The sequence below is a fragment of the Chelonia mydas genome, chromosome 27, assembly GCF_015237465.2.
Source record: "Chelonia mydas isolate rCheMyd1 chromosome 27, rCheMyd1.pri.v2, whole genome shotgun sequence".
Lineage (NCBI taxonomy): Eukaryota > Metazoa > Chordata > Testudines > Cheloniidae > Chelonia > Chelonia mydas.
In genome coordinates this window covers 8,299,586-8,314,255 of record NC_057860.1, presented here as the reverse complement: position 1 = coordinate 8,314,255, position 14,670 = coordinate 8,299,586, and the positions used below count along the sequence as shown (strand labels likewise).

At 53.9% G+C, this 14,670-nt stretch overlaps 1 protein-coding gene across 4 annotated transcripts; it reads left to right on the top strand.

Annotated features, from left to right (window-relative positions):
• Positions 1-2,815: 2,815 nt before the first annotated feature.
• On the top strand, positions 2,816-14,607 carry G6PC3 (glucose-6-phosphatase catalytic subunit 3). 4 transcript variants are annotated; one of them, XM_043536583.1, is made up of 7 exons: positions 2,900-3,033; positions 3,706-3,794; positions 4,541-4,647; positions 7,093-7,183; positions 9,251-9,369; positions 10,238-10,379; positions 11,486-14,607. In XM_043536583.1, exons 1-7 carry the CDS (start codon positions 3,031-3,033, stop codon positions 11,844-11,846), a joined length of 912 nt encoding a protein of 303 aa, XP_043392518.1. In that variant the 5' UTR covers positions 2,900-3,030; the 3' UTR covers positions 11,847-14,607. The 4 variants fall into 4 exon arrangements, with proteins under 4 accessions (XP_007061962.2, XP_043392518.1, XP_043392517.1 ...); XM_043536582.1 differs by having other exon boundaries at positions 3,706-3,806; XM_007061900.4 differs by lacking the exon at positions 3,706-3,794 and having other exon boundaries at positions 2,816-3,033.
• Positions 14,608-14,670: the final 63 nt, after the last annotated feature.

Genomic DNA, 14,670 nt, shown 5'->3' with positions numbered 1-14,670 from the left:
AAATTAACAATGATAAAAAATAAATCTTGCATTTATTATTCACCACCTTTTCTGCAGTGCTCCAAAACGAGTCAAGCACTTTACCAACACGTCAGCAGTCAGTTCCCCAGCCCAGAATGGCGTACAGCCTAAACAGAGATCCCATTCAGACATCCTGCTATGTGGGATGCATGTGATACAAATAAAGGCCCCAATCCCTGCAAGGAGATTAGATCCCCACACTTGTGCAGATCTCGCTTTAGGATCCAGGCTAAAGTTTGCTCTGTGGCATGTGTGCAAACAAACAAACAAGCCCACAATAAAAATGCCTCTCTGATCCTTAAAAAGATGCTATGATGCAGAATAAAACGATCAACTCCCACACAGTTTCCTTATCCCTGGTGAAGCACTTTGTACGTCATCATTCCAAAGTAGCCAAGTCTGCAGCAATCTGGGCGAAGCAAATTGCATCATGACAGGATGGGATCCCACCCCAAAGTCAATTGTTTTCTAGATTCTTGTGAAAGTCCCTTGAGGAAGCACCAGGCATCTTCCTTACTTTTTTGGAAAGGGTCAAGAAAGTGTTTTATTTATTCTCCCTTTGTATGCAGCGGTTTAGCAAAAAGAGGATTAGTTTGTTACCACTGATGAAATTAGAGATGACCTACAAAGATTTTTTGTTTTAAATCGGGTGTGTGCTCATTTTTGCTTCTTAATCATGGAGAAAGGCAGCCTGAAAGGAACTCCTCCTCTGCCAGAAAGGATGGAAGGTTTACTCCCCTACCCCCCTTCCCTGTTTAGAGATATCAAATCTTGTCTAGTCCTCCAGTCATCCACAGAGTTTTCCAGGATAGGAAATACTTACATTTTGAACATAAAGAAGCAGCCGGGAAGACTTTTTTTGTAAAAAGAGGGGGAACCCCCCAAAATCTTCTTAAACATCCCAGTCCAGAGCAGCAAACAATGGCATAAACCTACTTCCCTCCCACCCCTTTGCAGGTCACCTTTAAGAGAAAACTTCCCAGTGGGGCTACTATGCACTATAGCAGTACATAAATAATAGCATAGACATGCACTTCACGCAAGGTTTCGTGAGCTGTAGTTCACGAAAGCTTATGCTCAAATAAATTTGTTAGTCTCTAAGGTGCCACAAGTCCTCCTTTTCTTTTTAAGGTTTCTAGTATCTCCCAGTGGTTTTATGTGACTTAATACGCTGGTTACTTCCCCTTCCCCAAAAAATCTTGTTTAGATTTAATTTACTGCTTTACTGGGTTTGAACCAGAGGTCAGCAACGTGTCCGTGGTAAAAATTTTCAGGTCCGTGGTAATTTTTCAAGAAACATTGAATGACTCTGAATGACAACCCCCGTCCGTCTGTCCGTCCGTCCGTCAGTCATTAAGTATGGTAATTTTGTCAAGTGTCCGTCGCACAACATGGTGGTGCCGACCCCTGGTTTGAACAAGATGGAACTGAAGGCACATTGACTCAGGCACGGGAGTAAGAGCAGGCTAGATGGGACTGAGGGCCCAGATTAGAGAATGAGATTATAAATGCGGGCAGGGTGACCAGATTTCCCAATTCTATAGGGACTGTCCCGATATTTGGGGCTTTGTCTTATAGAGGTACCTATTACCCCCCATTCCCTGTCCCAATTTTTCACACTTGCTAGCTGGTCACTCTAAATGCAGGGGGTGCATGGTGTGGGTTTGGAGGTACAGGGGAGGAGGGAGGCTGGGAGTGGGGCACGGGACGGATATAGCGGGTAGGGTTGGGGTGTAGGGAGGGAAACAGGGCAGAGAGGGGGGAGATTTGGGATACAGGTAGGAGTGGGGCATAAGGAGAAAGAGGTCAGTGGGATCTGCGCCAGTTTAGGGGATGCATCTGGAAGGAGGGGGGGCTACAGGGTGGAATGACTGCCGGGGGGGGCTACAGGTGGAACTGGTGGGGGCAGGGGTTGGATTTGGGTCCAGGAGCTGACTTAGGGGGCGTGTGACGGGACATCGGGGGCACAGGAGGAGAGGACGAGGCGCGGCCTGGGCGGAAGAGGACGAGGCGGGCGGAGGGGCGCGGCCGGCCACACAGCCGGGGCCCGGCGGGGGCACGGAGCGCGCGTGGCGCACCAGCTGCGGCCCCGCCCCCGCCCCGTAGAACCCCGGCGGCCGCTGAGGCCTCTGGGAAATGTAGGCGCGGGGCAGGGGGCGCGCCGCCCGAGCGGGAGGGCGGGAGCGTCACCATCCGGGAGCTGCCGGGTAACGGGGCGGCGGGGAAGGACTCAGGGGCGCGTGGGGGGGGGGGGCGCGGCGCGCGGGCCGAGGGAAGGGAAGGGAAGGGGGCGGGGGCGGCCGGGAAGGACTCAATGGCGGGGGCGGCGCGCGGGCCGAGGGAAGGGAAGGGGGCGGCCCGGTGGTTAGGGCACGAGCCGGGGGGGGCGGGGCTGGGGAGAGCCGGGTTCGAGTCCTGCGTCAGCCTCACGCGGCTCGTTGGGGGGGTGGGACAGGCCCCGTGAGCCCCTTGGAGGAGGAAATGCGTTAAAGGGGAAGGTTTGGGGGAGGGAGAGGTGTGAGGGGGGCCGGGCTTCCCTGTCTCGGGTGCCCCCCCCCCGCCTTAAAGGGGAAGTCTCAAGGGAAGGGGGTTGGGGGGCAGGCTTCCCTGTCCCTTGGGGGCACCTGTTTTCTCATCGGCCCGGCCCCTTGTTCTGCCTCAGCCCAGGCACGCAGCCCCTCCCCCGTGTCACACAAACTGGGGGGGGTTAAAGTTGCGCCCCCCATGCCATGGCGGGTGGGTCGCGGGTCCAGGCCAGGCTAACGCTCTCCCCTCTCCTTTCAGCCTCGCCGCCATGGACGCCTTGTACAGCAGCGGAGTTCTGTTTGCCGAGAGGCTGCAGGCCGGGCCGCCCTGGCTGGAGAGGTTCTGGCTTTGGGTGACCTGCCTGGCCGATCCCAAATGTATCTTCATCGTCTTTTTCCCCCTGGCGTATTTTCTGGACCGGAAGGTCGGGGTGGCAGTGCTGTGGATCGGTTTAATCTCCGAGTGGCTCAATATAGTGGCTAAATGGTGAGGAAAGGTCTCTTCCAAGACATTCCGATAGACACGTACACAGCTCAGGGGCAGAATCCCCTGCACTGCCCCAGGTAGCAGACTTCCTGGACCAAGAGACCCATGTGCTCAGGATGTTATTACTAATGAAACCCATCTTCCCAGCGATCGGTTTTTATGTTGTTCTAGGAAAACTGAGCAAGGCACACGCTGTCTTGCCGGCATCGCCACTTTTACGGGAAGCATGAGTCACTGCTCCTGCAATAAGGAAGCAGAGTGAGACAAAGCCACTCCCTGCCAAATCATGTGCTTCCCCTTAAAAAATAAAATCTGCTCACTGCATGGTTTCGTCTTCTGAAGCATCCAGAATTGCCCACCATCCAAGCGGGGAAACTGGATGGATCCACCAGTCTGATCCATTGTAGCAGTTCCTACACTCCTATGTTCTACTGCCACTTAAAAGTACCCACTCCCATTAGCCCAACTGTGGGAGAGTGAGCCAGTGTTTCTGCCTTACAACAGATGCATCAGCTAAATCCCAGCCATTACTAACGACAGTGGCAGAGGCAGAAAGATCCGAGCATGACTCCAGATCCCCGGTGGAAAGTGCAGCAACAGCAGCTAGAAAAGTCATCATGATTACAGGGCCCTGCTCCTGCCACCTCACCCGACTTTAATGCTCCTGGACAGGTGGCTGTGCTCACCAAGGAGCAAAGAGTGTGGGGGTCAAAGAGGCTCAGGACTTCAGTGGCACCCAGCGCTGCCAAGAGCCATGGAAGGTCTGAAGCAGTGTATGCTCCTCCCCGCTTTATATATGCTCTTAGAACTGACTCAAAGCCCATAGGAATCAATGGGAGGCTGTCCATTGACTCTGCTGAGCTTTGAGTCAGGCCCAATCCTATTCCCATCAAAATAGGATGCTCCATTGACTTCAGTGGGCTATGGGTCAGGCCCACACAGCCCATAAATATCACCTAGCTCGCCTCTACTTCCCTACGTTCCTCTTTTCTACTCTCTCTCTTCCTGCCTCTTCCTCTGCTCCTCTCCACTCTCTTCCTACTCCTCTTCTTTTATAACCTTCAGGCGTTCTCTTAATAACCCAGCAAATAGCAATCGCAGGCACGCCGAGCCAGATCCTGAGCTCAGTTACACTGGTGCGGACCCAGCGTTGCTCTGCTGCCGTCCGTGGAGTTACTTGGGTGTCAGTCGGAACAGACTGGCTCATATGCCGGGCAGTGTGCTGCTGGGAGATCCCTGGGCAATGGTCACAGGCCTGCTGACTGGGCAGACTTATCAAAACCAGGAACCAGAATCAGCTGACCTGCTTCCCCAGCCATCTAGAGGGAAAGGACCCGGCCAGCACTGAGGTCACATATCAGCCCTGATGTACACTAAGTTATAGATCAGGCTTTGCCCTCAACTGTGTCCCATGGGGCTATTGGCTCCAGAGAGGATGTGGCTTCTGGGAGACTTGGGCATTTTGTTTTTTAGCCTTCACAGCTCTGTCTCCTCTTTCTGCCCCTAGGTTCTTGTTTGGTGAACGGCCATTCTGGTGGGTCTATGAATCTGGGCTCTCCAGCAAGGAAAAGGTCCTGCTTCGCCAGTTCCCTGTCTCCTGTGAAACAGGGCCAGGTTGGTTATTAAGATGGCTAAAGTTTCAGCTTGTATGTCTCTGGAAAGTACCACTGTTCTTAACAGCGGTGTCCTATATTCCCATAGCCCCTTCCTCCCAAAGGATTGCAAAGTGCTTTTCAGCACATGCACATACACAGGAATCACATTACCAACCACTGACATGCAATCCCCTCTGAGAGGGGAACGTGGCGGCTGATTAACAGCGCATAGCTTTGTTACATAAGCGTTCAGGATGGGAAGTGAAGCATGTGGTACTGAATTGAAACTGAAGAAGGAATTTAGGGAAGCAGAAGGCAACACTCAGCATTGGAATTTGGCCAGGACAGCTGATTGACACCCCTGTACCATCACTGGAAGAGAGTCCCCTCATTACAGAAGGCCTGCCCACTTAATGTCCCGCTGCGTCAGTTTCCCCATCTGTAAAATGGCCATGAGGATTCCTACTCTCCTTTTGTAAAGTGCCTTGAGATCCACAGATGAAGAGGTTTCAGAGTAGCAGCCGTGTTAGTCTGTATCCGCAAAAAGAACAGGAGTACTTGCGGCACCTTAGAGACTAACAAATTTATTTGAGCATAAGCTTTCGTGGGCTACAGCCCACTTCATCGGCTGCATGCAGTGGAAAATACAGTAGGACGGTTTTATATATGCAGAGAACATGGAACAATGGGTGTTACCATGCACACTATAACAAGAGTTAACACCCATTGTTTCATGTTCTCTGCGTATATAAAACCATCCTACTGTATTTTCCACTGCATGCAGCCGATGAAGTGGGCTGTAGCCCACGAAAGCTTATGCTCAAATAAATTTGTTAGTCTCTAAGGTGCCTCAAGTACTCCTGTTCTTTTTACAGATGAAGAGGGCAATCAATGAGGTCATTGTTGTTGATTGTTGTGTAATAGGCAGTCCTAAAAGGAGGCCAGAGGGGATTTCTAATGGGACGCACACAAGCTCCTTCCTAGTCTCTCGGGTGGCTAGTTACACAAAGGCAGCCTCAGATCCACCTTGATTTCTGAGGACTAAGCGGCAGTGGGCTCTCGGGGCCTGATCCGACTGCCACTGTCGTCAGAGGGCTCATGCCATCTGCGAGGAGGATATTGCCGGGCCCTGGGCATCTATAGAATGTGGCCGGCTGCAGGCCCCGTCTGCACTGGTGGACTGACGGTGCTCAACGTGTTGTTCTGCAGCCCACTTTGTCCAGGCCTTGGAGATGGGACAGCGCAGACAGTGCCCCAGCCTTAAGTAACCAGTCGGTTGGGTCATGGCACGAGAGAGACAGAGCTCAGCTGTAAGGCCATTAATCAGCCTGTGATTCTCAGCAGAACACATTAGTGAACGGTGGGAAGTGAAATCTGTGCCATCAACACTGGCAAGTAATAAATATCACTGCCTGCTTCTAGGCCAGGAAATCCCTGGGAAGGTCTGCTGTCTGACAGCAGGCAGTGGAATGAAGGGGAATCTTGCTTGGTTTTTCCAGCCTGACTTCCCCCTTGCCCTGAAAGTCCAGCCTCCAGCTCCTTTCCCTGGGATCACCATTCCCTCCCCTCTGCCCCGTGAAGCCCCAGTCTCCTGCCCCGGTGGCTGGGTGCCAGCCCACGAGGGCAGATGGCTCTAAGGAAGGTTCTGTTTCCATGCATCTGGGGAGCGGATACTCATGCAATGAGAACCTTGAGTGCTAGCAGCCAGAAGAGCGGGAGACCTGAGGCCATTCTTGACCACACCTTTCCCATGACATTATAGTGTTGGGGGTGCAGGTTAATGCACCAGCCACAGAACCCAGAAGTCCGCCCAGATCTAAGTCATAGAAACAATGCAGCTTGAATGCAGCATTTTATAGTACCGTGATCTCCTTGATACTGCCACCCTTCTCTGGCCTCAGTTCCCCTCTCATACTAGGGTAACACTAGCCACTTCCCTGAAGCTACTCCCTGTTTACACTGGTGTTAAGTGAGCAGAGAATAAGACTGTGAGGGCCAGCCCCTCTGTTGGGGCGCTACTCCAGTTTTCACCAGCTGAGGATCTGGCCAGGAGTCCCTAGCAGTGGTGGTTTCAGCACAGGCCGATGGATTTTACTGGGGGCCAGACTGGCTGTGTGACTTGGTTACAAACAGTCTTGCCAAATGGGTCAGTACCCCTTCGTTCCCCAAGGAGACGACTAACACTCAGCTCTTTCCTGGCACATTTCATCAGTAGATCTCACAGCACCTTACGAAGGAGGTCAGTGTCATTATCTCTTGTTTCATAGATGGGGAAACTGAGGTGCACACTTGCCGCCCCCCCCCCCCCCCCATGGTCCCCCTGCCGAGCTGGAAATAGAATCCAGGTCTCCTGATTTTTAGTCCAGTGCCCTACCCACTAGGCCATGCTACCTCCAGATCCTAACTATCCTCTCACAGATACAGGCAGGAAAACTATTTAACCTCTCGTGTTCCCTTTATGCAGGTAGCCCCTCCGGCCATTGCATGATCACAGGGGCAGCTTTGTGGCCCATCGCCACTGCTCTCACGGCATTGGCATCCCAACACTCCACTAGGTAGGTACCGCAGGGGCCCTGGGACGGGCAGTTCCCCGACACCCCACTGTTGGCAGGGTGGGCATTTGCCTGGAGGCTGTCGTAACACAGCTGAGCCCTGCTGTACAGGTCTAGCCTGCGGCTTGTCCTATTCCAATGGGTACAACTATTACCCTATTGGTTATCTTTATAGTTAGTGCTACAGTAGTGCCCTGAGCCCCCCAATCAGGATCAGTCCCCTAGGGCCCGAGGCTTCATTGCCCCCAAAGCAGGTGGAAAGCTACAGCCATTCAGATCTGGTAGCATTTCATCCCCAGCTCGTGCTGTCCAGGCCAGCGAAGAATCTGTCCCCCGGGTGTCTAAAAATGCAATTGCTGGGGTGAGAGATGCAATGCGTTGGAAGCACAGAATGTTCAAAGACGATTATATTGAGATGTGACAGATGCTACGGCCATATGGAATATTCCGAGACTGTCGTGTAGCGTCATGGGCCGCCTAGCAATTGTTTTCCTGGCCTAACGGGAGAGCGATCGTGCTGTATTCCATGCTGCCAAAACACTGCATCTGTCACAGCTAGTAGTAGTCAAACCCAACATGTCTGAAAGGTGTTAAACCCTGTCTCCACTAGGTGCTAGGAGGGGCTTAATACCATGTTAGCTAATTGTATTATTAAACTAAGCCCCGATTCAGCAGGCGGTCCCTATTCAGCAAAACATTTATACATGTGCCTAGCTGTTCAGGGAGCACTTAAATCTACTTGAACGTGCGTCTACAGATAAGCATGTGCATAAGAGCTGTGCTGAGCAGGGAGGGACTTAACCAAGGGCTTAAGGCCCAGATATTTAAAGGTATTTAGGCATTGCTGCACTCAGCGTTGCAGTGCCCAACTGATTTAGGAGCCTTAAGTCTGGGCTAAGTGCCTACATCCCTTTTGAAAAGGAGACTTAAGGCTCCCAAATCAGTTGGGCATCACACCACTCAGTGCAGCATCACCGAAATACCTTCCAAATCTGGGCGTTCATGTTTTGCTGGCTTGGGGCCCAAGACAGGTGTAGCAAATTGCCGGTATGATTTACGATGGGTCCCGCCCTTCCCCTTCTTGGAGGGGGGTTCAGGGTGCAGTTTCCTGCCCCTGAACTAGTGTATCTACTGTCCTACTAGTAACCGAGAGAAGGGTAGTGGAGAGGGAGGGACCCAGGCCCGCCCTCTACTCCAGGTCCCAGCGCAGGGGCCCTAGGGGTAGTGATAAACCACTTGAACTAGTGCTTCCTTCCCCTGAGCTACTTCCCTCTCCTGCTCTTCAGCTTGTGGGGCTTCCTGCCCTCTCTCTGCACAAGCCAGGTGTCTCTTTACCTAGGGTCTTGGTCTTCTAGCCAGCCACAGCACTTCTCCAAACTGCACTCTGCTCCAACTCCTTCCCCTGGCTGATTGAAGCAGGGTGGTTTTAATCAGGTGACTAGTTTCAGGTGCTCTAATTGGCTTCAGGTGCTTTTAATTAATCTATAGAAACCTTTCTTCCCTCTACAGGGAATAAGGCTTCTCTTTTTCCTGGGACTTACATCTCTCTCCTAGATCATTCTCCTGCTGCCTTCTGGCCACGCTGTATCACACAGGGTTTTAGTGAGCGACTGGGAAGCCCCTGGCAAAAATGGGACCATTTCCAGGAAATGTAGCACTTGGCCTTTGGCCACGTGCCCCCGTCCCGCTGTGAGTGACTATTGCAAAAAAGAAAACAACCCTCTGAAAAATTGGGGGCAATTCCCACAAACCCAAGAAAAATCTCTGCCAAAAATTCACCAGTTTGTTGCAGTTTCCTGCTTCCCTTCGACTCTCTTTTTTTGCCTCACGTATAAGCGTTTTTGCCCCTCTTCTTTGGCCCAGTTCTCCAGCGCCCTGTACCTCACACGGTCGCTCCCACCAGCACAGAGCGTTCAGAACGGCTGTCACAGTGCAAGTGACTGCTCACGGTGCAGGGCAAAGGGGATCAGACTCGCTGGTGACTAGGACCAAACCATGCAGTGCTCAGGTACCCTGGTGGTACGAACCTGGACTTACCCCCTTCGTGGTCTACTTTTCCCCCCCCAACAGCCGGCTGGTGAAGCTAACCCCCTTCGTGGTCTACTTTTGCCTCCTGCTGGCTGTGGGGCTCTCACGCATCTTCATCCTGGCGCACTTCCCCCACCAGGTGTTGGGCGGCATTGTGGCTGGTTAGTAGATCCAGGGGAGGCTGGGAGGGCGGTGGGCCTGGCACGCTTTGGGCCTGGCAGGCAGAGGGAGGAGGCTGTCTGGCTGTCACCCAGAGGAAAGGAGGCGGTGACTGCGTTCAGACACTGGCCCCATCTGGGCTGGGGGCTGTACTAGCCGAGCCGTTTGGCAGGCCCTCGTGGCTGGCACCAGCGCGGTCTGGCCTAGGTCCCAGCACGGCTTCTCTACTCGGTTTCCATGTGATCTGGCCCTGGTCACGCTGGTCTGGCCAAGTTAGCCTGCAGCCTTGCCGCAAGCCTGCTCTAAGCCCCAGTGAGGAGGGTGCCACTGGGGTCTCGTGGGAGAGGAGGCAGCATAGGTGGGAGACTTGTCCTCAGGAGGCAGGTGCTGTCCCTGAGAAGGGATCTGGCTAGCGCCTCTCCCGCTGGGGCGCATCCATCTGCCCTGCCGCCATCAGGCTCGGGTAGGTCACTGCAATCATCCGCTTGGGGCTGATGGGCCCTAAGAGTCTGCTAACCCTCCCCTCTCCGAGCCCACCCTCGGTGGCCAGCACAGCTCCAGCAGGCTTGGCGGATGGCAGGCAGTGGGTTACACTTACCCCTCCCTGTGTGAGCCGTCACCTTGAGCCCCAGCTGACCCGAGCAGCGGGAATCCAGCAACCATCAGCTCCTCAGGACCCGCTCAGCTGGTGGTGTCTGAGCCCTCTTTCCCCTCATCGGCAGGGACCTGTGGCCAGCACCCTCCTCCCTCACTGCCGGGCAGCATCAGACTCTTTGCTCAAGTTACAGCCCCTTCCTCACCGTCCCAGTCCTCAGGCTGCTGCTGGCCAAGACTCCCTGCCCCTCTGCCCTGCGTCTCTTTGCTGCCTAGGAGCCGCCCTGGGCTGGATGCTGGAGGCCCGTGTCCCCACAGAGAGGAAGCTGAGTTTCTACCTTGCCACTTCGCTGGCCCTGCTGCTGGGCGCCATTGGGCTGTACTGGAGCATGGTCGCTCTTGGCGTGGACATCGACTGGTGAGCGTCTCATGGGAAGAGGGTCCCTTTGCACGGCTTCCCGATTGGAGAGACCCAGGCCCAGCGTGGCCTGACCGGCTGCAGGACCCTGGCAGACAAACCCGCCGGGTTCTTGCTCCTCAGGTTACTGGCAACTTACCTTCCTGTGGCATCTTCCTTCCCCCGGGGCTTTATGCACAGGAATCCCCGCCCTTCCTCCGGGGTGCGACACAGTCACTCCAGCTGAGGGAGGTAGAATTGCCCAAGAGAGAACATGCCCAGGGACCAGGATAACACCCACTCTCTTGGAAAGTGCCTTGGGGAGTGGCGACAAGGGGGCCCTGCCTGGGCCACTGTGCGGCAGGCAGGCAGGCACACCACCGGTGCGTCTGCCTCAGCATCCCCTTGGTCCAGGTCTAAGAAGAGCACAGGCTCTTTCCTGGCCCAATTCAAGGAGCCACCTCTGGGCATAATTTATTCAGAACACAGACCAACAGCTCAGCCCTTCTCAGCCATCCAGCTCTGGCTCTTCAGGGCAGGAGGGTCATTCAGCTAGCCACTCCACAGGTCTCGTAGCCCTCAGCCCCCCAGCACTGGCTCTGCAGCTCAGGAAGGTCAGCTGGTGGCCTCTCACCTGGTCTCAGAAATTTCTCCCTAGTCCCAGGAAGGGCCTGCAGAGCTTTCCGCTCTCTGCAGCTTCCCTGTCTCTCCCGTGGCCCTTTCCTTGCTCTGCCTTGGCAGCTCTGACACTCCAGGACTCCACCCTCTGGGGCCCAGGTACCCCCTTTTAAGCCCATGTGGGAGGCAGCTAATCAGTCATAGGTCCGCAGGACCCTGCACCCTCTTAAAGGGCCAGTTCCCCTCTGACAGGACCTTTTGTGACCCCAGAGGGGGAAGGGGCTGGGGCTGGAAGAAAGCTCCTCTCTGGCACTGCCCTAAGGCCCAGGTTCAATGTGGACTCCAGCTGTCCTACTGAATTACTCACAGGAGGGCTGGCCAGTTCCTCAGGGCTGAGCAGGCCTGACAAGCTCAGAGCTGGGGCGGCAGGGCCGCTCACCGTGCCAGTTACTGCCGGGGCCCTTCGCGAAGAGCTTTCAGGTGCTGACATTTCTCCACCGCTCGTCTAGGTCAATTCACCTGGCCACTAAGTGGTGCTTGAACCCGGAGTGGATCCGCGTAGACACGAGGCCCTTCGCGTCGCTGTGCCGGGACACAGCCTCAGCCTTGGGCCTGGGGCTGGCCACCCACTCCTCCCTCTACACCCAGCTGAGGCACGAGAGACCCGGCTGGAAGCAGCGAGCTGTGGGTGCCGGCCTGGCCCTCGCCGCCCTTCAGGGCCTGAACAACACTGCGCAGCCGGAGAATGTCGGCCTGTGGTACGGCCTGAACTTTCTGAAATACGCCAGCTTCCCATGGGTGGTGGTGGCGCTTGTTCCGTGGCTGGTCCGGTCGCTCCCTCTCACGCAGACCCGGCCACACTCCGAGTAGCACGTCCAGTGCATCAGTGACCCACACAGACGGTGGGTCACTCACCCTAGGGGGCGTGGCTGGAACTACCCACAGGCATGTAAACTAAATCTCCCGGCAAGTAGCAGCATCCATCCTCCCAGCCTCCAACGTCATTAGATGCAACAGAGGCCAAATTCTGTTTTTCTGTCTGCTGGTCCAGCCCCGTGTGTCAGTGCGGCTGTGCATGAGAGCAGCTGGCTCTGGGCTAGAGGAGGATTGCATTGGCTAGAACACTTTGCTGGAAAGCACAGTTACTTAGCCCTGCTTTGGCTAATGCAGGTTCTCCTCTGGCTTAGATGGGGCCTCATGTGAGAAGGATCCAAATAAACCAGCAGCTTGAATCTGGCCTCTTGAGCACTAGCATCAAGGAGGTTTATCTGTGCTGGGAGCAAGGGGTCTTGGGTAAGACCCTAACACGAGGCAGTGTGTCGCAAGGTGGGCTGTTTGGAGGACTAGCTGGCCCCCTGTGGCTCCAACATTGGTAGCTTCCTGTCTGGACTGCAGAGAAACTGTTCTGGCTGGCACTGAAGACCTCGTCCTGGGCATCCAATGGTTGGGACAGTTGTGTGTGAATGCAACGGGTGCATCTGCACTAGAAAATGTGGTACTCTATTCTCCAGCTGCATTGCGACTACCATAGGCTCCTAGAAATGTGGGTCTGGAAGGGACCTCAAGGGGTCATCTAGTCCAGTGTTTCTCAGCCTTTTTGATACCAGGGACCATCTTGCTGCCTTCCTAAAGGCAGGGAGCTCTCAGGGACTGGCACCAGTCCATGGACCGGGCATTGAGAAACACTGATCTAGTCCAGTCCCCCGTGCTCAGAGAGGACCAAGTACGTCTAGACCATCTCTGACAGGCATTTGTCCAACCTGTTCTTAAAAATCTCCAATGACGGGGTTCCACAACCTCCCTTGGAAGCCTATTCCAGAGCTCCACTACCCTGAGAGTTAGAAAGCTTTCCCTAATATCTAACCTTAATCTCCCTGGCTGCAGATCAAGCCATCGCTTCTTGTCCTACCTTCCGTGGACATGGAGAACAGTGGATCCCCATCCTCTTTGTAACAGCCCTTGACATATTTGATGACTGTTATCAGGTCTCGCCTCAGTCTTCTTTTCGCAAGACTAAACTTCCTCAGTTTTTTTTTAACCTTTCCTCACAGGTCAGGTTTTCTAAACCTTTGATCATTTTTGTTGCTCTCCTCTGGATTCTGTTTTGTTCGACCACATCTTTCATATAGTGTGGCACCCAAAACGGGACACAGCACTCCAGCTGAGAGCTCGGCAGTCCTGAGAAGAGCAGGACAGTTACCTCCCGTGTCGTACGTACGACACTCCTGTTACTACAGCCCGGAATGATATTAGCCTTTTTCACAACTGCATCCCCTTGTGGCTTCACATTCAATGTGTGAGTCACGATTGATCCCAGCTCCTTGCCAGCAGTACGGCCACCTAGCCAACTACTCCCCATGTTGTAGCTGTGCATTTGCTTTTTTCCGTCCGAAGTGAAGTACTTTGCACTTGTCTTTATTGAGTTTCAGCTTGTTGATTTCAGATCAAAGTCACTGATTTAACAAGGTCCTTTTGAATTCTAAGCCTGTCCTCCGAAGGGCTCGGCCCCTTGCTCCCAGCTTAGTGTCAGCTACAACTTTTATAAGCGAATGCTGCACTCCACTATCAGAGTCACTGGTCCTGGCCGTAGGAGAGACGCCTGCAGGACCCCACTATACATCCTCCCAGTTTGACAGCAAGGCATTGATAACTACTCTTTGACTACAGGCTTTTAACCAGTTTTGCACCCACCATATAGTAATTTTATCTACCCCACATCTTCCTAATTTGCTTACAAGACTGTCATGCATGACTGTGTTAAAAACCTTCCTAAAATCAATATATATCATGTCTAATGCACCCTCGCTGTTCACTAGGCCAGTACCCCTCTCGAAGAAGGAAAGGAGGTTGGTTTGGCATGATTTGTTCTTGACAAATCCATGCTGGCTAGGCCTCATCCTCTAGCTGCTTCCAATTTGATTGTTTAGTACGTTGCCTCTTTCCAGCTATGGTCTCTAGACTAACATCTAGCGCATTGCTAGAGCGTTTCAGAAGCAGATCTCAGAGCGCTTTATGAAAGACCAAGTCATCATCCCCATTTTTCAAGCTAGGGAAACTGAGGCCCAGAACCGTGAAGTGACTTGCCCAAGGTTACCCAGTAGACTAGTGGCAGAGCTGGGAATGGGCTCCTGACTCTCCAGTCACTCTCTAGCCGGTAGGCCACACTGCCAGGAAACTAGCAACGTTGTTAAGTGCTGGTGCAGACTAGCTGGAAACCGGGGATCAGTTGTGCTGGTGGAAACCAGGCCAAGGTGTTGGACAAGGTCACGGTGACCCAAGCAGCGTCTCATCACTTAGCCTTAACAGGGCCAAAGGCCTTGAGTGACGAGGCCACAGGCCAACCTCCCTCCGGTGGTAGCGGCACTTACAGGCTGTAGCTAAAATGCTTCTGTTCACGTATGTTGTCTGTGTCATTGCAAATCCTCTGTGACTTGAAACATTGGGGGAAGAAGGGGATGATTGTGTGTGTGGGGGGGGGGAAGTGATTCAGCCATGTGTTTGGCCAGCGCCTGGCACAGCAGGGGTCTGGTCCGTGACTGGGGTGTCCAGGTGCTACAGGGTAACAGCCAAGTGCTGGCTGCACGTATTTATTCCTGGTGTTGAGAACCAAATAAAGGACCCTGGAACTGCCTGTGTGACCCCTGGTACCTCATTCAAAGTGAGCCGCTCTTCATCCACCCCACCACTGGGCGGG

Coding starts and splice junctions, on each gene's coding strand:
- G6PC3 (XM_007061900.4), top strand. CDS start 2,816: ATGGACGCCTTGTACAGCAGCGGAGTTCTGTTTGCCGAGAGGCTGCAG. Junction 4,648..7,092: donor CTCCTGTGAAACAGGGCCAG/GTTGGTTATTAA, acceptor CCCTTTATGCAG/GTAGCCCCTCCGGCCATTGC. Junction 10,380..11,485: donor CTTGGCGTGGACATCGACTG/GTGAGCGTCTCA, acceptor CCGCTCGTCTAG/GTCAATTCACCTGGCCACTA.